Source organism: Sceloporus undulatus, chromosome 2 (assembly GCF_019175285.1).
Source record: "Sceloporus undulatus isolate JIND9_A2432 ecotype Alabama chromosome 2, SceUnd_v1.1, whole genome shotgun sequence".
NCBI classification, from domain to species: Eukaryota; Metazoa; Chordata; class Lepidosauria; order Squamata; family Phrynosomatidae; genus Sceloporus; species Sceloporus undulatus.
In genome coordinates this window covers 171,259,756-171,280,815 of record NC_056523.1, presented here as the reverse complement: position 1 = coordinate 171,280,815, position 21,060 = coordinate 171,259,756, and the positions used below count along the sequence as shown (strand labels likewise).

General features: G+C 39.9%; 1 protein-coding gene across 1 annotated transcript; it reads right to left on the bottom strand.

The window, feature by feature from the left end:
• Window positions 1-1,019: 1,019 nt before the first annotated feature.
• LOC121920456 (keratin, type II cytoskeletal 4-like) lies at window positions 1,020-20,857 on the bottom strand. Its single transcript, XM_042447596.1, has 9 exons — window positions 20,351-20,857; window positions 14,019-14,230; window positions 13,719-13,779; window positions 10,821-10,916; window positions 8,818-8,982; window positions 7,327-7,452; window positions 5,929-6,149; window positions 4,356-4,384; window positions 1,020-1,834 (listed from the first exon to the last, which is right to left on the bottom strand). Exons 1-9 carry the CDS (start codon window positions 20,855-20,857, stop codon window positions 1,020-1,022), a joined length of 2,232 nt encoding a protein of 743 aa, XP_042303530.1.
• Between the last annotated feature and the right edge of the window lie 203 nt (window positions 20,858-21,060).

Below are 21,060 nucleotides of genomic sequence, written 5' to 3'. Positions count from 1 at the left end.
AGAAGTAGCCACTATTCCCCCTAAACCCCTCTGCATCCAAGGCTATTCTGTGTCTTCTCATAGTTCCTCTGGGAAGAGAGAAGTAGTCACTTTCTCCTAAACCTCTCTGCATCCAAGGCTATTCTGTGTCTTCCCATAGTTCCTCTGGAAGAGAGAAAGAGCCTCTATTCCCCCAAATCCTTTTGCCTCCCCCATTGCTCCCTGGGCTGTCTGGGGGGCAATCGAGCAGGCATGTACTGCAAAGCCCATCTGCTGCTCAGGCGCTCAGGCACTCAGGCAGAGGCGAAAAAAGAAAAAAAAATACTAGTTTAAAATGGTGTTCAATGGGGCTCCTCACACACTGGTCTATGAATGTGGAGCAGGGAGGAGGTTGCAGGGGGAGTAATGTGTTTACTACATTTAGAGCTCAATGAAACGTGATCACCTTACCCTGCTTCCCAATCCACTCAGAGAAATGCTATACAAATGAAAGAAAATGGCGCTGGTAATACAGGGAAGAGAACAAGCAGGTGACACCCCCAGGCGAGCCCCTTGAGCACTGCTCCTCCCATCCTCAAGATCCTGAATCAGACACCTTTTCGTTCCCATTCATTTGCCCCGAATCAGACTCGGGAGGCACAGGAAAACTCACTAAAAAGCTGCTATTTTTTTAAACCGCTTTATCGACCTATAATTCGGATTTTTCAAGATAAATCGAATCAGATTCGAATTTCAATGGAAACAATATCGGAGCAATGCAGATCGGATTCACGCTCAAATGGAAACGATGCATCCATGATTCGCGTCCTGATCCAGGTTATAAGCCAGTGGGAATGGGGCCATAGATTCACTGGAGTTCATTGCAAACCCAAAATAACCCAAGAGAAGCATATAGGTCATTTAAAAATATATTTCATGACCTACTTTCTCATTCCTATGCTACTAGAAAACTGTTTCCCAAAAAAGGTGAGTTTGTAAGTAAGATGTTTGAATTGCAATTTTGCTGATGGGTCAAATGGTTCAGGGCAGCAGACAGACATCTATAGGAATGCTACTGCTCCAGGATAACAGACCCCTCCAGGAGCTCCTATAGGGTAGCAGATACCAGCAGGAGCTCCTACCGGTTCATGGTAACAGATACCCCCTGGACCTCCCAATGCTCCAGGATGGCATACCCCGACAGGAGCACCTAGCCCTACACATGGACCCCTTCCCAAACCTAAACCCCTCACAACAGGGATGCCTACAGCTGAAACTCCAGCATTGCTCATGCCAACACCTCTAGCAATTCCAGGATTGTAGCCCGCTACCATGGGGCCACCCCTAACCCTAGGTCCCAGGCCCCCAGCCCCAAACGGGATGGCACCACCTGGTCCATAATAGCCTGGTCCATAATACCCTGATGGATAGCCTCCATCAGGGAAACTTTCTGCTCTTCCCCTAGAAAAACGCCCCCGACCTACATAGCTGCCTGATCCTTGTGCACTTCCTGAGCTGAATCCTGGGCCTGGGCCATAGTCTATTCCTGCACCAACCCCTTCCCCTACGGAGGAGCTGTCTATGCCTATAGGGGAGTTTGGTTTACCAGTAGAGTAAGAGACACCTCTGGAGCTGTTTGCTCCTCTGGGATCAAATTCTGCATCTGCAGAGTCATGTCCTGTAGCTGCATTGTTGCTGTCCTCAGGTCTTGAGTAGTCTCCAACACTTCTGGTGCTGGAGCTCCGGTGGTAACTTCTGTGGCCTCCAGTTGTGTATCCACCACCATATCCTGAATTATATCCTCTACCTAAAGGTCCATATCCACATGGAGCTGCAAATCCAGATGAGTTCTCCATGTAGTGGGGTCTGATCACATCTGAAAGGAAAAGAGGCAGTCAGAGATTTTAGCTCATGTGTGGGGACTGAACCACAAGGAGACCAGATTGTTTCCTCTATTTGTAGCATTGCTTTTGCTGACTTTCCAGATCTTATGGGATGGAAGCCACAGCTTGGAAAAAACACAATTTTTTTGGAGGGAGTACAGTTCTTTTTTTTTTTTAATTTTTTTTTATTATTTACTAACACACAAGACAAGAAGAAAAACAAACATATCCCCACACAATACTTTTTCATACATAAACATAAATCTCCCACACCCCCTCCCCCTACCCAAATAAATCCAACCACCCCTTATTCTAAACAAATTATACATCCCCTTATCCCACTCATACCCCCTACTTACTTACACTCATCCATTTGGCTTCCTTCCCCTTTGATTTCCTTTCTTCCTTGTGTATCTCTTACCTTAACCCTTAACTAATACTAACTATATATTATCTATTGCACTTCATCTAATTCTCCACTACGATTGCTATCCTATCCTCTAAATATCCTACTCTTATTTTAAACCACAAATCAGAGTACTCCGAATCTCATTAATTCAGTCACTCAATAATCATAAATAAAATCCTTTCCATATTGCTTCCTCACATATCTGAACACTAATAACCATTCATCCTTAATTCTTTGTGTTATGTTCCCCATTCGTTCATCTCTTATTACTTGTGTCATTTTATTCATTACTATCATCTCCATGAGTTTTGAAATCCATTGTTCTGTCTTCGGAATATCTTTTGTTTTCCAGCTCTGCGCAATCAAAATTCTTGCTACTGTAGTCATGTAAAAAAGTTGTTTCCCATACTTCCTTTCATTATTAATTTCAAATATTCCCAAGAGAAAGCTTTCTGGTTTTAACTCTATTTTAATTTGCAATATTTCCTCAATTATGTCTCTGATTTGCCTCCAAAATTTCTTTATACTTTTGCAGTTCCACCAGCAGTGTATGAACGTACCTACTGTTTCCCCACATTTCCAGCATTTGTTATCCTTATTTTTATAAATTGTGGCTAATTTTTCCGGAGTTAGATACCATCGATAAAACATTTTGTACCAATTTTCTTTTATATTTTGAGATGCACTATATTTTAATCCCTTTGTCCACACATGTTCCCATTGGTCAAATTGTATATTATATCCAATATAGCTGGCCCATTTAATCATAGTATCTTTAACAATCTCTCCTTCCATTTCCCATTCCAATAATTTCTTATATATTTTCCCAATCAATTTATCCTGATCCTTTGTTAATAACCTCTCTAATTCTGTTCTGTCTTCTACTTCTCCGTAAATTTTTAGATCTTTTAATGTTCTCTCATATATTCTCCTGTATGCGTACCACCCCATATCAAATCCTATCTGCTCCAATTCTGCTTGTGTTTTTAATTTAATCTTACCTTGTTCTTTCTTTGTTAGTTCGCTATATTTAAACCATTTCTCTCTCCGAATCATCTCTTTCCTATAAATAGCCTCATGAGGTGAGAGCCACATAGGAAATTTATGTATAATCCTGTTTTTATATCTGCTCCATACTCTTAACAGATTTCTTCTCACACTATGATTATTTACTGTTTAACCTTTTCTTTCTCATACGCTAGATATGCATGGAAACCATAACTTAAACCTTCCCCTTCTATTTCTAACAACCTCCTTTCCTCCAAATTTATCCAATCTTTCAACCACATGAGACTACATGCCTCCACATATAGTTGTAATTTGGGAAGAGCCATACCTCCTCTTTCTTGGGCGTCCTGCATTAATTTTAGTTTTATTCTTGGTCTCTTACCTTGCCAAATAAATTTTGTTATATCTTTATCCCAAGCTTTAAATGGTTTGTCTGAATTAATAATGGGAATCATCTGGAACAAAAATAGAATTTTCGGCAGTACAGACATTTTTATTACTGCTATTCTACCTAATAGAGATAATTGTAATCTTTTCCAATTTGTCATATCTTTTTTTATCTCCGTCCATAATTTTACGTAATTGTTTTCAAATAATTCATTCGTTTTTTTTGAAATCCAAATACTCAAATATTTTACCTTTTTGCTTATTTTAATCCCCGCTTCCTCTTGTAATCTTGTCTCTTCCTCTGTTCTCATATTCTTTGTTATAATTGCCGATTTATATTTATTAATCTTACAACCTCCAGGTTGGAGGGAGTACAGTTCTGAGAATGCTGATTGGGAGATTCTGGGGAATAATTTATCCCAGTCTGGATGAAAACTGCATTGGAACTGTGTGTTTGTTTAGAATCAAATAAAGGGAATGAAGTGGAAGTAAATCAAATTTAACCAGCTCAGACTTATGGCAATCCTAAGGTGAACCTATCAGTGATTTTCTTGGTAAGATTGTTCAGCGGAGTTTTGCCTTTGTCTTCCTTTGCCCATGGTCACTCAGTCAGTTTCCATGGTTGAGCAGGAATTCAAACCCTGGCCTCCAGGTTTCAGCCAATGCTCAAACCATATATCATACCATAGCCCAACATTATTCTTACTTACCTATTCTGAAGGGATTTCCTGTGTGTAACCTATTGAGGGGGAGAAAAGAGGAGTATCATTACCATTGGATCATATTATGATTTTTGAAACAGAATCTGGAAGGCACTTCTCCCACACAAACCCATTTACAGTGTTTTGGAATGGCAGGAGAGTGCCTTCTTATAACTTGGAGAGTTCCAGTTCATTTTGATAGGGTGTGCACAAGGGAACCTGGTTTGCTGGTCAAGTTATTTATTATGCAGCAGCAAATGTGTTATTTTATTCAAATATTTCTATACTTTATCTGCTTGATGAAACTTAATCAGTAATAAGGTTACAATATTAGGCATAAAGGACTGGAAGATGAAGAAGCCACAGGCTTCAGGCCAATTGTTTGCCCCAATTAGAGCACTGAATCATGGGAACTTAATAAAGCAATACTTACATAAATTCCATTGACTCCATGGGTCTGCTTTACTTGAGATTAATGTGGATTTAGTCTATCATATGTACTTCAAGCTCTGAATCTATTCCTATGTTGGTGGATAATAACTTGTTCTGGGACAGGCAGACTGGCACCAGATGGGAGTTACAGGATCTAAACTGCCATCAGCACAATTTCAGCCTGACTCTACCCATTGGCCAGAAGCAGAGTCTTTCCAGTTGGATCACCCATGTTTAGGAATGACTTAATGAAAGGGATTTTCTCTGACACAGCCATGCTGATTTTTATCAACAGACTAACAATATTGTTTTGAGCCAATATTTGTTTTGTGCTTACTTGGTTTTATGCATACCATGAGATGGACTGATTATGATGATTGTGGGCTGGATACTGAAATATATTTTAATGTTTTTTTTAGTTGGGCTATTGTGGATTTCTGTGTTTTGTGGTAATATATAACGGCTGTGATTCACTCAGGCAAGCTATCTGATGACATATCTATAAATAACATCTACAAATAACTGCACCCTGCCCCACTCAAAAATTAATCCATCACAGCCATTGGTCTGTAGCCATGTAGAAGAACCTGGCCTAATACAAAATCTGAGTTATTTTTAAGGATTTTAGCTCATGAGCACGCGCACACACACACACACACACAAAACACAAACCCTAGGGATGTAAAGGAATGCAAACAGATTTTTAGTAATGCCAACAAATATCTTATGGGGATTTCCATATGTCTTGAGAAATGCAATGAATTTTGTCTAGAGCAAAAAATTTACCTAAAGTGAAATCTGAGTCAGATTTAGGGATCTACCCACATGAAATATTTGCACAAATTTTAAAGAAAACTAAAGTAATGTCCCAATATGTGAGAACCAGGCTTTGGAATCACTGTCTTTTTGGACTAGAACATGCATTGCCAGTGGGCATGTCAGCGATGGAATTCTGGGAGTAATACAGGCTGAGACTTCCTTATCTGAAATACTGAAATCTGAAATAGTTCAGATTCCAACTATATGCAGATATTCCAAAATCCCAAACGTTTCTTGCCCCAAACATTTTGGATAAGGGAGACTCCACCTGTAGTTCAAAAATGTAACTTTGCGAATCTCTGGTGAGTTCTTTAATAGAATCCATAGTCACCTGATCTCCTCGCCTTCTAGTAGTGTCTTGTATGTAGCAATCTCAATGTCAAGGGCCACCTTGACATTCAGAAGGTCATGGTAATCTTTCAGCATGCCAGCTAGGTCATCCTTGGCCTTCTGCAGAGCAGCCTGCAGGTCACTGTGCTTTTCCTGAGCATCTTTAAAAGCATGATCTCCAAGCTGTTCAACTTCACAAATGGATGTTTGCAATGCACCAACCTATCCTCCCAAGTATAAAGATAAAATAAAGCTTATATAAGAGAAAATGATACTGATTCACATTCAATAAGACAGTTAGATAATACAAGCTCAAAATCAGAAGGAAGAACATTTCTGATTTTCTCAAAGAACCCCTCTAGACTGTGTATGGCTCCCCCCATGCTGACAAACCTAACCTTAAAGATTATGAGGAAAGAACCAATAAAGAAAGGTAGACCAGGATTTAGGAGTTTTGAACCTTTTAATTTAAGAGAGTGACAAACATTCAAGATGAAATAAAAACAGAACTAAACAAAAATTATATCAATGAAGTAAGACAAGAAAAAATATACTGCCTCCCCAAATATGTTGTTGTTGTTTCTGACTTATGTTGACCTTAAGATGAACCTATTACAGGGCTTTCTGATGGCTGAGAGTGTGTGACTTGCCTAAGGTTACCCAGTGGCTTTCTATGGCTGAGCAGGTAATCAAAGCCTGGTTTCCAGGGCTGTAGTCCAACACTCAAATCAGTACACCACACTGGCTCTCAGCAGATATTATGTAGGTTCTTTTCAGTATTTTAGTTCTTCATTTCACCCTCCTATCTCTGTGCCCAGTCACTATCCATGGCAGTCCATTCACTGAAAAGAGTTGTGAATGGATTGATAGGGGGCTTCATTAAACATGAGCCATTTTACCCTGCATCAAGATGATCACCAATGGTAAAATCTAAGCCAAGCCAAGTGGGAACCAGGTGAGCCAGATACAGCTTGCTTGAAAGGCTTTCTGTTCCCTCTCCCAAGCCTGGCCCCACCTTCCCAGGTCTTATTTCTAATTGCAGCTGGAAAAGGCCAACTTTTCCAGTGTGATGGGTATATATAAAAAACAAATCCTATCTCCATTCAGCAACTGTAGAACTGTACAGTTGAACTGATGTCAAACTGCATTGTTTCTCCAGTGTAGATGCACCTTATGAAGTCACTATGGGCAACTGAGATCAAAGGTAAGACATCATTTTTTAAAAAATGAAGCAAATATTTCCTCAAAAAGGAGAAAAGTTCTTTACTGTCAAAGGCAAAGGTCACAAAATGGTAAGACATTTTGTTTAAGTCTGAAATTGGAGATATAACTTCGTGCCAAGTATGGTGATACCATTAAGTTCCAGATAAAAAGTAGCAGACATCAGATTTTCTCTTACCTGCTTTTTAATGCTGTCATGTTCGGACTGCAATTTATGGATCACCCGTGTTAGCTCTTCAGTCTCATGCTGATTGATCTTCAGATCATTCAAGTATTTTGCCCTTTGCTCCTGAAGCTCTTGGAACTGATATATAGAAGCAATAAAGATAATAATAAATAAAGAGAATTGCCAAAAAATATAAACTTTCAGAGTTTCTTGAGGAAACATTTGAAAAATTCTGAGAAAAGGGAGAAAACCTTGAATAAGTCAAATATTTTTGGTGTTGGTTTTATGCACACCTAGGTTGCTGTGCTTAAGTCAAACCTGAAGTGAACAATATGGATTTGATTTTGGTAAAATGATTTCAGAAGCATGTGAGGAACAGCCATACAAAAGACTACTGAGCTGAACAAGGGTGTGATTAATGGTTTCCTTCATTGTTCTTTGTACATAGATTCCCTCTGCTCTACATTGGACACTATCTGAATTTCAGTTTAGAAAAGACTTTTGAACATCAATTCCATAACTGGAGACATTTGTTCTGTTCATGCTTTGAGACAAACAGACCTAATGAGTACTAACTTCATGAAGTAACATGTGAACCACCCCACACTTATCCTTTCATTTTCATACTTTCCCAGATTTTGTGATGAAGTTTTCCAGTCTAAAAATACATACAAAGTGGGTAAATTGAGGGGAGCAGTATGAAAACTATACATTAGGAAATTGCTTGGAAAAATACATATAACAAGAGGGAATGCACAAAGATGAATACATATTGTTATGCATACAAAATGCTCATGAAAATACATACAAATTTAGATCATAGAATCATAGAATCCTAGAGTTGAAAGAGTCCACAAGGGCCATCCAGTCCAACCCCCTTCTGCCATGGCGGAACTAACAATCAAAGCATCCCCTTTGACAGATGGCCATCCAACCTCTGCTTAAAGATCTCCAAAGAAGGAGACTCCACTACACTCCGAGGAAGGAGTGTGTTCCACTGTTGAACAACCCTTACTGTCAGGAAGTTCCTCTTAATGTTGAGGTGGAATCTCTTTTCCTGTAGCTTGCATCCATTTCTCCAGGTCTTGTTCTCTGAAGCAGCAGAAAACAAACTTGCTCCCTCCTCAATATAACATCCCTTCAAATATTTAAACAGGGCTATCATATAACCTCTTAACCTTCTTTTCTCCAGGCTAAACATCCCCAGCTCCCCAAGTTGTTCCTCATAGGGCATGGTTTTGAGACCCTTCACCAATTTAGTCGCCCTCCTTTGGACACGCTCCAGTTTCTCAATGTCCTTTTTGAATTGTGGTGCCCAGAACTAGACACAATATTCAAGGTGGGGCCTGACCAGAGCAGAATACAGTGGCACTATTACTTCTCTTGATCTAGATACTATACTTTTATTGATGTAAAGACTGAAGAGGAAATGTGTGGACACACTGAGAAGACAGATACCCAGAGTTTAAAATAAGTTGTATGCAACTGTGTGCCCAAACTTACTCTGTTTCCATACAAAGCATTTACTTCCTCTTTGCTCCTCTGGGCAATGTTCTGGTACCAGGCTTCAGTATTTTTGATGATTAAGTCAGCATCCAAGTCTCTACTGTTGTCCATTTGCAAAAGGATGTTCATGTCACTAATTTGGCCACCCAACTGTGTTAATTCCTGCAAGTTACAGGAGATATATATGTGAATCAGATAACAAAGATGCTCATATTTCCATTAGTTTATAAAAAGAGAGGGGTAATAACAGATGCCTTTTGCAGATGATGCCTTCTGAATTTGAATGTCTGATGAAATGAACACATTCTGCCTGTGATTACTCATCAGTGAATGCTGGAAACAGCATCCATGGCCTCAGAGGGAAATAATAGCAAGAGTTGCAAGGGGAGTAGTAGTGATCCAAATTTTCACTTATTTGACTCTCAGACATGAGAACAAAAAAGGAAGGAAGGAAAAGAAAAGAAAAAGTGCAAAAGTCTTCTTCGGTGCATTTTCATTTGGGTTGTGGGGACAAACATTTGTGCATTCCCTCAGCATATTCTCCCCCCCAAAAAAGATTTGTGTTTGTTTTATTTGTAAAAACAAAATTGTTCAAGCACAACCACTGAAAACAGAAGAATGAAGAATGAAGGTCTATCCAGTCTTACTCAAGGATTTTTAAAAGTCTCACAGCAAGTGATCCCCCCCCCCAAGATATGTCAGGACAACCTTTTTCACCAAGGATAGGAAAATCTGCTAATACATCCCTGAGTAGTAATAGAAATAATAATGATCAGTATCAGCATCATGCCAAGTTCTGGTACTGAAAATATACTCTGAGATTTTGCTGTAGCTTATATAAATTGTAGTTCTTACATCATTCACCAAACACAATTCCCCCAGAACTGCAAAGCCAGTGAAAAAATCACACCACATGAAGCTGTTCTTTATCTTTTAATAAGCATGGTTCTTCTTTTTAGGATACAGTAATTACAGCTGACTTTATTCCCACCGTACATGATGATACGTTTGTACATGTATCTCCACTCTTTTGAAAAGGAGGCTTTCCCATGCAGTTGATACTGTGGGATGCCATTTGTGTGGTTTTAAAACATGCTATCAGACATCACCTGTAAGGCTATGCCACTGAAACAGTTGTTGTTGTTATTATTTACTGTTAAATAAGATTTGATTTATGGTGAACTGAGACAGGTTTTCTTAGGCAGGGAATACTCAGGGGTGGTTTTGCCAGTTCCTTTCCCTGGAAGATAGCCCACAGCATCTGGCATTGGTTGGTGGTGATCTGGCACCTTTAGGGTATATATCCCTAGCCTCTTGAAATTCTCTACTGTGTCTGTCATATAATTTTGCAGAATTTCTGCATGGTCAGGAGAAATTCTCTCCTTGAAGGTAGGGCATATTGCTATCAGTAGCACGAAACATAACTCCTTTCTCTCCCTGCCTCACTGGATCTCCCAGTATGCTGGCAGCCTGGCCATTTCAACAGAGGGACATCAGGGTTTTTAGTTTTTAATTGTTGTTTTTATGCATTGATATTGTGTTTTAATATGTTATACTGTTTAATACTTTCTTAAGGGGGGGGAGGGATAAAGTGTTTTTAATTGTCATATTTTATATTTTACTGTTGTTAACTGCCCGGATTGGTTTGCCAGAGGGCGGTATACAAATTATTATTATTATTATTATTATTATTATTATTATTATTATTATTATTATTATTTCATATCCTCCACATTACCCTGGAATTATGTCATTCCAGGCTCACTTTGTGTATGTTAAGCAGCAAGGCAAATGGAAGCAACCAAAAAACAAACAGAAGCCTCTTTACGTGATCATTGGAAAACTCAGACTTGCCTTAATGTGTCTTTATTGCAAACTGTTCCTAAAATGGCATAGGGAATCTTTCCTTAGTACAGAGGGCAGAAGTGCCCTACCTTATAGCTACTTCTTGCCATGGCTGTGAGTTTATATATTTAAGATACTTTCTAGGTTGTTCTTACCTCCATATAGACACCGTTGCGAAATTCCAGTTCACGTCTCAGCAAATCCACTTTCCCCTCCAGCTCTGTTTTGCTGAGGGAAATGGAGTCTACATCCTGAAGAGAATTGAGCAGTGCATTAAACATGGACAGTATTGTGGTTGCTCATGAAATAGGAACAAAGCTAGGAGCAGCATGGAATTAAATAAACCCTCAGAACAGATTAGACGTGTCCACATGAAAGGCCATGAATGAAATTAAACAGCCTGTACAGACAGGCCAAAATAAAATTGCTTCAGGACACTTTGGAGGTATGCTGTTTAAATGATGCATGTGTCCTAAGAGGCCGAAAGCCACTCCAAAGCCACGCTCCAGTCCTAATGATGGGAGTGCAGCTTTGGTGCAGCTTCTGGCCTCTTAAGATGCATGTGTCAGTTAAACAGCATACCTCCAAAGTGACCTGAAGCAACTTTATTTTGGCTTGTCTGTACGGGCTCAAAGATAGGCTTACCAGGTTAGTACCATCTTAGGCTATGAGACTGCAAGTCAAAAACTGAGACCTAGGGATGGCTTCCTGATGATGTCACAGAAGATGCCATTAAGCATGATAAATTAAGTAGCACATTATATTGCATTCTTTTTTTTTAAAAAAAAACAACCCTTTTTCTTTTCCTGATATTCCTCTCTCTCACTGAGGACTGGATAAGAAAGTACATTGCCAACCCCCTCATAAACACATTTTCTAATTTCCCCTTTTTTGCAGATTTGATTGTTATATTTTTCTCTAGGACCCTCTAGGTCCTCCATAACAATTCTCTTGTGAACCTCTGGCATACCTTGACCACAGAGTCATGCTGGAGGACCAAGAGATTCCAAGAGAAGTGTTATTTCAGGTAGACATTGCATTTTTAATTTATATTTACAGTTGGCTCTTGCCATCTGCTGGCTTGTCATCTGTGGGTTTGAGCCTCTGCAGATGGCCCCACCCCATTCTCCCCATTGGTGGCAAATGTAAGTGGCTGACTGGCTGTGCCAGCATGCTTGCATGCATGGCACACTGCCATTTGGAACAACTGGACTTAAGATCCTGCAATTATTTATTATTATTATTATTATTATTATTATTATTATTATGTTATCTGCAAGTGGTGGTCTGGAATAAAACCCTCACAGATATCAAGGCAGGCTGTATTTTTGTTTGTAACTTTTCCACTTGGAGGGAGGTTGTCCCTAATCCTTTCCAATATGGGGGCCTGACTATAGGGGTTTTGAGACTCAGAGCCAAACATGGAGATCCAGAGATCTTAAAATACACTTTCTTTTATATGACTCCAATATTTTTAAGCCTTCAAGAAATGGCAGGCCCCAGAATTACAGCAGAAAGAACCCTCTCCCCAAGTTAACAAAATTCTGTCCAGTTTTAATGATGAGTATTTCCCAGCTCTATGAATAACCAACAAATATCTGATGCTTAGCAATTAAGAACTGGCAGTTGGTTTAGTGCTAACAGTCAAAGGATCTGATAGTACCTGACATATAACATTAGCTGTATGACCGTATTGGCAGTGAACATCAGCAAATGCAAATATCTGACAATTTTTGAAGTGCAATAAAATAGTTTTCAACAGTGTGTGATTGCTGTCGGAATGTAATTAATAAATTATATATTAATCTCATTTATTTAGCCAATCAAAATGGGCAAACTTTGAATTTCAAGCACAACTTCAGAAAAGGCTTGGGAAAGAAACTTTTTGTTTGTTTGTTTTGGTGGGGACTACCAGCTCTAGAATCAGACAGCCAGCATGGCCCCTTAAACATGTAAACACCAAAAGTGATGAACCTATGCCCATGATCCAATTAATCATTGTTTTGCAGAATTTCAGTTGGCATGGCTCAAGAATTTTATAATGGAAGAAAGGAGACGTAATAAAAGAATCTCTGAAAGTATGATCTCAAATAAAATGTTACCAAAGCTCAGGGACAATTGACTAGCAATGCAGACAGTCTACGCTTTGGGGTTACAGAAAACCCCTCCATTTTCTGACAAAATGTGGCAGGGAAAAGAGAGAAATAGCATTTCGCTTAGCCAACAGTATCACTTCCCAAGCAAGACTGCATAGTAAATACCCCAGCGATAAAGCAGTGTACAACTCAACTTGCACACTCCATGTTGAGTAAAAAGGGACAGGCTGGCAATCATTTCCTATTCAGAGCATTACTTGCCATGGGGAAAATGATGGCACAGAAGTCAAAGGTGAGATGGAAAGGGGTAGGAGAGCTGACCACTGGGGTCCTATATACAGGATTTAAGTATAACTAAATAAATTACAGGTTAAGTCTCCGTTATCCAAGATGCCTAGGACAAGAAGTGTTTTGGATTATTTTTATTTGGGGGGGAGGGATTTCATATACAGTGCGCACACATTATATGCAACTTTGAACATATATGCTCAAGCCGTGCAGGAGTGCATGGGGGCGGCGCATCCCATATAGATGAATGGGGTGTGCGCCCGTGGCGCACACGTGATGCCGCAAGCACAAGCCCCATTCAAGTTAATGGGGCTCAGGCATAGGTGAAATTTGCCATATGTGGGGGAGGGTCCACTGCACATATATAATGAGATATCTTGGAGATGGGACCCAAGTCTAAATATAAAATTCATTTATCTTTCATATACACCTTATCCACATAGCCTGAAGGTAATTTTATACAATATTTTAAATAATTTTGTGCATGAAAAAAATGCATATCTTGAACCATCAAAGAGCAAAACTGTCACTATCTCAGCCACCCATGAAAAAAAATTTTTTTTAAAGAATTCCAGATTTCAGAATTCTGGATAAAGGGGACTCAAACTGTACATAGAATTTTAGAATTTTATGCTCCAAAATTTTAGCCATGGAATTTGAGTATCTTACCTTCTTGAGCAGCACAAATTCATTTTCAGCTGTCGTCCGCCTTTTGAATTCCTCTTCATATCTGTTGGTTGGAACATGGGAGAAGAGCTCTGTGCAACAAGAAATTGCCTGAACCACCCACCAAATGGAGTTTCAGAATCCCTTATAGCTGCTAAATGGGACAAGTTGAGAACTTTAGGGACCTCCTGAGCTTCAGGGGATATTTGCCTTTGCCTTTAAGAATGAGAAAGAGGAGAAATAGGAAGAAAAGCAAGAGAAGGAGGAAGAGAAGAGAAGCAGCAGTAGTAGCAGAAAAATTACTTGCTCTTGAATTCCTCCACCAGATGCTGAATTGCTGAGTTTTCACTTGCTAGGTGTTCTCTATCATGTAATAGACAGTCTATCTGATTCCTTATGCTAGAGATGAAATTCTCATAGTATGGTGCAAGGTTTTTCTTTGGCACCATGGCATATTGTTGCAAGAGATTCCATTTTGTTTCAAGAGCCTTGTTCTCCTGTTCCAGTGTTCGAACCTGTTGACCAAAGGAGAATGCAATATCTTTAAGGAAAGGACAATCTGGAACTCAAACTCAAACCTGCTTTCAAGAGCAAACCTGCAAACTTTTAGATTGAATTTATCCATTCAAAATCAGAAAAGCCTCCTGGATCAAACCAAAAGTTTAGACCAGCATCTTGCTTATCACAATGGCCACTTAGATGTCTTTGGAAAGCCCAGAAGCCCAACATGATGATAGTAACACCCCCAAACACACATACACCCATTTCTGTTTCCAAGCAGACTGTTCCTGTTCAAAGGCACAATGCCTTTGTTTGCTAATGTCATGGCATAATAAATAGACCTTATCACTAGACTTATTTTTCTAATTTCCCTTTAAAGCCATCTAACTTGGTGGTCATCAACACATCTCGTGGAGGAAAATACTGTATTAGGATTACTTGTCCCTTCAGAGCCACCACTAGAAGTAGATAAGAGAAACACTTGTTCCTATTACCAACTATTGGGAGAAGTGTCTCTATCCAGCTGGCAGGGAATCAAGTTAGTAGGATGGGGGAAGAAAGGGTAGGACATGGAGGAAGAGATGTGGGCAAATGGATAATAATAATTTTTAAAAAGCAGGCCAGAAGAGTCATAGGCATGGAGAGAAAAGTGCTCAATATTTATGCTTCAAACAAGATGTGGTCCCCATTCAAGTATCATCTGTTCCATCATGGAGGTGCTGCAGCCATGCCAGGGAGTATAGAAATATGGTCTTTCTTCATTGCCTTTTATGGTAATAGAATTATCACCCAAGTTTTCTCCAGAACTGCCTGGATCTTACTCCCTTCTCTTGCGCCTCTCCCTCCTATCCTTGTTGCAATGGGGATAGCTGCTGTGGTTGCTCTTTCCCCTACCCCTCACCTTTTCCACTAGCTCCTAGGCTGATCTGGCATCAGTAAAGCTGCTCTCCAGTTCTAGAGAGGACCCACTACTATTCTGCTGGCAAAGGGACAAGTGGAGCAGTGTTCAGATTGTGATATTCACCCTGTGGTCACAGGCCACATGCAGCCCTAACCCTTATCCTCCCCTCCCCTAGAAGCTTGGGGAAAAATAGAGGGAACATTTGTTATTTTCATTCTTAAGACCCCCAATAGCAATACCTCTGTCTTAAAATGAAGCACAGATCCTCCCTGCATCTTGCTTCTCCCCCGACCCCACCTCAGTATTTCACAAAATACAAAATGGCTTTGTGTATTGGATGTAGAGTTTGGAGGCTAGGAGGGAGCACAGTGGGACCTAGGTGCTGGAAACTGGGATGAAGACATCTGGAGATCCTCCACCCCTGCTAATGGAAAAGTAAGTTCTAGTTTATCTTTAGAATGTTTTCCTTACAGGGGCTTAAACCTGTAATCATGTTTCCTACATAGAAAATGCCATGCAAAAAGTCTGAAACTGTAAAGATTCTCATTGACCCAAGATTCTCCTTGTCAAGATTTCTCAATGCCCGGAAAATCCATTTTTCATTTATTATTCAAATACTTTTGAATCCTTGCCATCTCTAATCTAAATGGAGATGTCTCCAACTGGTGGTTGACAGGAGAGGTCACAAGAGCCAGTTGTATAGCAAGGAGTAGTTGTTGTTAGCTGCCTTCGAGTTGACCCTGTGAATGAGACATCTCCAAGCCCACCTATCCTCTACCTCCCTGCTCAGATCCTATAGGGACCGTGGGCTCCCTGATTGAGTCTATCCATCTGGCATGTATAAATAGTCAGTCACTGAAGCCTTTTCAGTGATGATAACATAGTGGAATGGAATGGGGGGGGGGGGATATCAGAATGGTACCTTGTCTAAGGCTTTGTAATAGCTTGAGATGGCAATGTGTTTGTCTGACTTAAATCTCCCCTTGGTCTATCATCATCTTCATTGGATAACCCTGTGTTCTAGTATTATGACAAAAGAGGGACATTTCCCCATACATCTATTGGCATGTAAGCAAGAGCACCATCATACTGATCTGCGTTCAGTCTGCTCAAATGCCATTGAATTTCTAGGAACCCAATAGTTTTCTAGTTTTATAGGGGAACTAAAATTGGACTCAGGAGTTGGATGCCAAGGTCAAGGAGAGAATTACCTTGTCCCTGCATGCTTTTGTATTAATAACTATAATTTTGTGGAGGGGGAAGTTTCTTAAAGATACACCCTAATTTTTTATGTAAATAGGGTGTCCAACTCTAATTTCAGTAAACAAAATCTAGGTTGATTTGTACATGCAATTAAAGTAAAAATGGCACCAGACAGAGAGACTCTAGGTCTCTGAGACTCCAAGCCTTCAAGGACAGAATGCTGCTTTGGGGCCCTTAGTTATGCCAAAACTATTACTGAAATCAAACAGGCATCCAGGACTTAATACAGTGTGTCAGGGCACACTGCTAAGGGCTAAAGTGGATATGCTCCACATATGCATGCATTCTGATAGAGAGTTGATCATATCCATTTTGAATACTGTATATACCCATGTACAAGTCTACAAATTTTTGTCAAACAACTGACCTCAAAAAGCTGGGTTGACTTATCCATGGGTCAATGTAAGTAGTGTATTTTAACTCTTCTCCTTCTCTGAGTGGCAAAAAGTATGAGCTCACTTCATCCTGGGAGCAGCCAAAAGAAGCACCAATCCCCATATCTATTTCCACAATGATGCTGTTTCTGGCCTTTTTAATGCTTGGGTGGGAAAATGGCAGCAGTGGCACCTCTTTGGTGCTTCTCCTCAAAAGGGTGCCAAGAGGAACTGGGCTTAGAAGGATCTGAATAAGACATTTCTACATGAAGACGGTAAACTTCTTCTTTTATATCCTTTGTTACATGACCCTAAGTTTTATCCTCAACTTATCCACGAGTCATATTGAAATGCATAATTTTGTCCCCAAAACTTGCCCTCGACTTATACATGAGGTTGACTTATATATGGTAATCTAGGATGCTCTTCAAATGGCCACGCTGGTGGGTCCCAGCTAAAATATGATTGTGTAAATTTTTGAGATATATTGATTTTGAATTGTGCACATAATTAAAAAGAGAAAGGGAATAGGGCAGAAAGAGCCACTTAAATTTTTCCCCAATAATGCAAAACTGAAAGCCATAGATACTCTTTAGCTCTCTTTACCTAGCAAGCTCACCAAATAAAAATTGGATAAATTCATTTTTAAAAAGAAGATTTCTGTTGAGGGACCCATCAGAAGAGATCTGTATTATCTAAATGGATCTCAGCTCACTTGATGTTGGATTTCATCTAATATACAGTTGGTCCTTCTTATACACAGATTTTTTATACACGGATTCAAGCATACACGGTTTGAAAATATTCCAAAAAAAGTATAAATTTACCTTGATTTTCCATTTTTATAAGAGACACCATTTTGCTTTGTCATTATATTTAATGGGACTTGAGCATACACGGATTTTGTTATAAACGGAGAATCTTGGAACCAATCCCCAGCGTATAACAAGGGTCCACTGTATAACAAAATGTAAACAAAGGCTGTGAAGGCACTTCAGAAAGGCAGTGGGATCCCTAGGGTTGGTGTCACCCGGTGCAGTAACATTTTTTTAAAAAATAATGATTTTTTTAAAAAAATTCAAAACATTGTCTTAAAAAATTTTAAAAATACAATTTTGAAATTTGAATTTTAAAAATTCTGGAGCCCCTCCTTTCTTCGCTGACTGGGTTCATCCCACTCCCACCATCTTTTAAAGCATTTTAAAGGGAAGCAGATGAATGCCACAGCCCATTTCTGCCCAAAAGTAGGTGTTTGAGGTGCAATGGTGTCACCCCCCTTAAAGTGCCACCAGGTGTAGGCCACACACCCCACACTGCCATAGTAACACCACTGCAGAGAAGTCCCAAATTCTGAAACAAATCAGACCAATTTGGGCCTACTTGGATCAATGCCAAAGTGGGCTGGATCATTACAATTTGAATCCAGCGTTGCCTGAAATGATAAGAGAAAATTCAAATATAGGGAGAAAGCTGTGCATGGTGCATCCAACTATATCACATAAGGAAAACACCAATGGTGGGCTGATGTGGAGAGGGGAAGATGGAAAATTGATTTTGCACAGTGACAACTCTGGAATTGTAGGTGCTATCATGTATCTAAGGTTATGCACTTGTACTTTTTAAAAAACCTGATATTTCATAGCTTTTTGGGCTGTTGCCACAATGCAGAATTAATGCAGCTTGACACTACTTTAAATGTTATGACTCCATCCTATGGAAGCCTGGAATTTATAGTTTACTGTGGCACCAGATCTCTGATAGAGACTGCAAATTTTCTCACAAAACTACAAATCCCAGAATTTCATCCACATGCCAGTTAAAGTGGTGTCAAACTTGATTAATTCTGCAGGGTCAATGCAGCCCCAATGCAGAGCAATAGGGGAGATGTCCAAATCTTGGTTGAGATTTAAGATCTGAAGGGAGCCAGATAAAATTGGAATCAGTCCAAAACATATTTGAGCCTGAGCCTTATCATCAAATCAGGTTCCATACTGAATTGGAGGATTTTCTCACAGCCCTAATCCAAAGTGTTCTAAAGCAATACTACTCAAAGTAGTCCTCTCTGGACCATTACTGGTCCTCAGACCACTGGCTGCCAGTCCCTAGAGAGTTCCTGGGGAAAGGAAGAAAGAATTGGAGCCAAGGGGCACACATATGGTACTTGTCTCTACCACACTAAGAAAAAAAATTGCTGGTCTCCTACATCAGATATCCTGAGGAGCACTGTTCTAGAAGAACAAATGTCTGGTCCTCTTCATGGGTTTTGTAGAAGACATGTGCTATTTAGCACAAAGTAAATAGCTTCTTTTGTAAAGCAAGCAGTAGCTCCTCAGAAGACAAACAGCTTAGTGTTGTCACTAAAGTATTGCTTGTCAAAACCGAATCTGTGTTAAAAAGTAAAAAGTAGAAAAATAGGCTTCCTTTTTATCATATGCTAACACATAAATACAATTCCCAAAAGATTCTGATAAATAGATGTGAATTTCTTAGAGGGTAGGGCCTATAAATGTAATATTTTTGGACAACAGCTCTTAGAACACCGCAGCTAGCATTGTCACCAGTCAGGCTGGCTGGGGATTCTGGGAGTTGTAATACAAAGCAATAACATTGCAAAGCTCTTGTTTCAGATTCCTAAAAAGTTATAGAATCCATGTGTCCATTTTAAAATCACTTTGAAGGAACTTTAAAAACAATAAATCTTCACACATTGCTGATAAATTCTAAGACAATAATAGTAAATACCACATTTTCAAATATCTGTATAAATGTTATATTTCTTTGAAGGCATTCCATATAACTTTGCAGAATTCCCACTCTGCAGCTGGTGAGGGAGGTCCACCTGGGGAGATCTTCATGGGCAGTGGTGGGACTTTACACTGGCGTGGCAGCACAGTCTTATCAGTGAGACTTTAAATGGAGTGGCTGTGGAAAGTTTCCAAGCGTGGCCAAGGTTCCATAGATTTTGGGACCTCTCATTCCCCCAATATGCCACCAAATAAAGTTGGAGACTACCACATCCTGAGAACTACTACAATAAACTCTCTCTCATTGGATGCAATTTGGGGTGGGGGTAATAACTGCCATCCAGCAAAAAAAAATATGTGGAACTCAGTTTTGTTTAGGAAGTGGTAGACCTTTCCCATTGCACATTGGGTTTGATCTGAATATCTCACTTACATTCCAATGAAATCAACAGGATAAGCTGCAACTTACTTTCCACTGATTTCAGTGTCATTCAAGTAAAACCATTGTTACTAGGACTAAGCCTAACATCAAGGTTTGAAAATCCTAAAATTCAAAGACTCAGAGTATTGTAAAAAAAATCCAAATTAGGTGCATCTGAATCCAACATCTGTTATAAAACAAAATTGACTTTGAGTAGATTATGCATAGTATTTCCACTTTCATAATCATTTCCACTTCAGCATATGTACCAGTCACAAAGTCCCATGCAAAACAGAACCATGTGATGCAGATCCCATTGGCTGCTGACATAGCGTTGCACAGCCATTTTTAAAGTAATTCATCCACAAACCCCTTGGCCTGAGCCATTCTTTTTGTTCCAGGAAACAGATTGTGGTTTTTTTCCCTCTCACCTTTTCAATGAAGCCAGCAAATTGGTTGTTGAGATCCTTCATTTCTTCCCTCTCATGGTTTCTTATTTCATGGTCCTGTGGATCCACTCCCACATGCAACGGCTTCAGGAGCTTCTCGTTGATTCTGACTCCATGAATGGTATCACCTCTGGAGTTAGAATATCCTCCGAAAGGCCCACAACTTCCAGTGGAGTCATATGTTCTAGGGACGTGATGACCCATAGTGCCACCAAATTCTAGGTTACCATAGCCACCACCATGACCATAATTGTAACCACCATAGCATCCAGCATTGTAGCCTCCATATCCACCATAGGAAATTCTTCTGCTTCCACCCATGTTGGCAAGACTTTGGCTGGTGAAGGCAGGGACCTCATATCCACTTCTGACTGGATAGCGAACAGAAGCAGCATAGGTCCTGTGCCCACCTAGCCCATAGGCAGAAGACCTAGAGCTGAATCCCCTTCCTCTCATGAAGGACCTTGCAGCAGACATCTGTTGAGTCATTATAAAAGGTTGGGATGGGTTGCTTCCAAGGAAGCAGGTGTGAGCAGCAAGAAAGAGAGAGAGCAGCCCTCTAGCACAGGACCTCACCGCAAACTCTTATATACAGTTCAGGAGCTGGCCAGGATTGGTTTCAGGTTTTAATTTAGGAGCTTTCACAGGTTTGGCCTGCCTCAGGCCCAGAAATACTTTACAGTGTACAAGAC

Excerpts from the sequence above, each read along its gene's own strand:
- LOC121920456 (XM_042447596.1), bottom strand. The coding sequence starts at position 20,857 with ATGACTCAACAGATGTCTGCTGCAAGGTCCTTCATGAGAGGAAGGGGA. Across the intron at positions 7,453-8,817 it reads ATGCTTTGTATGGAAACAGA|TTCCAAGAGCTTCAGGAGCA; the intron begins GTAAGTTTGGGC and ends TCTATATATCAG. Across the intron at positions 6,150-7,326 it reads ATGACAGCATTAAAAAGCAG|GTTGGTGCATTGCAAACATC; the intron begins GTAAGAGAAAAT and ends TTGGGAGGATAG.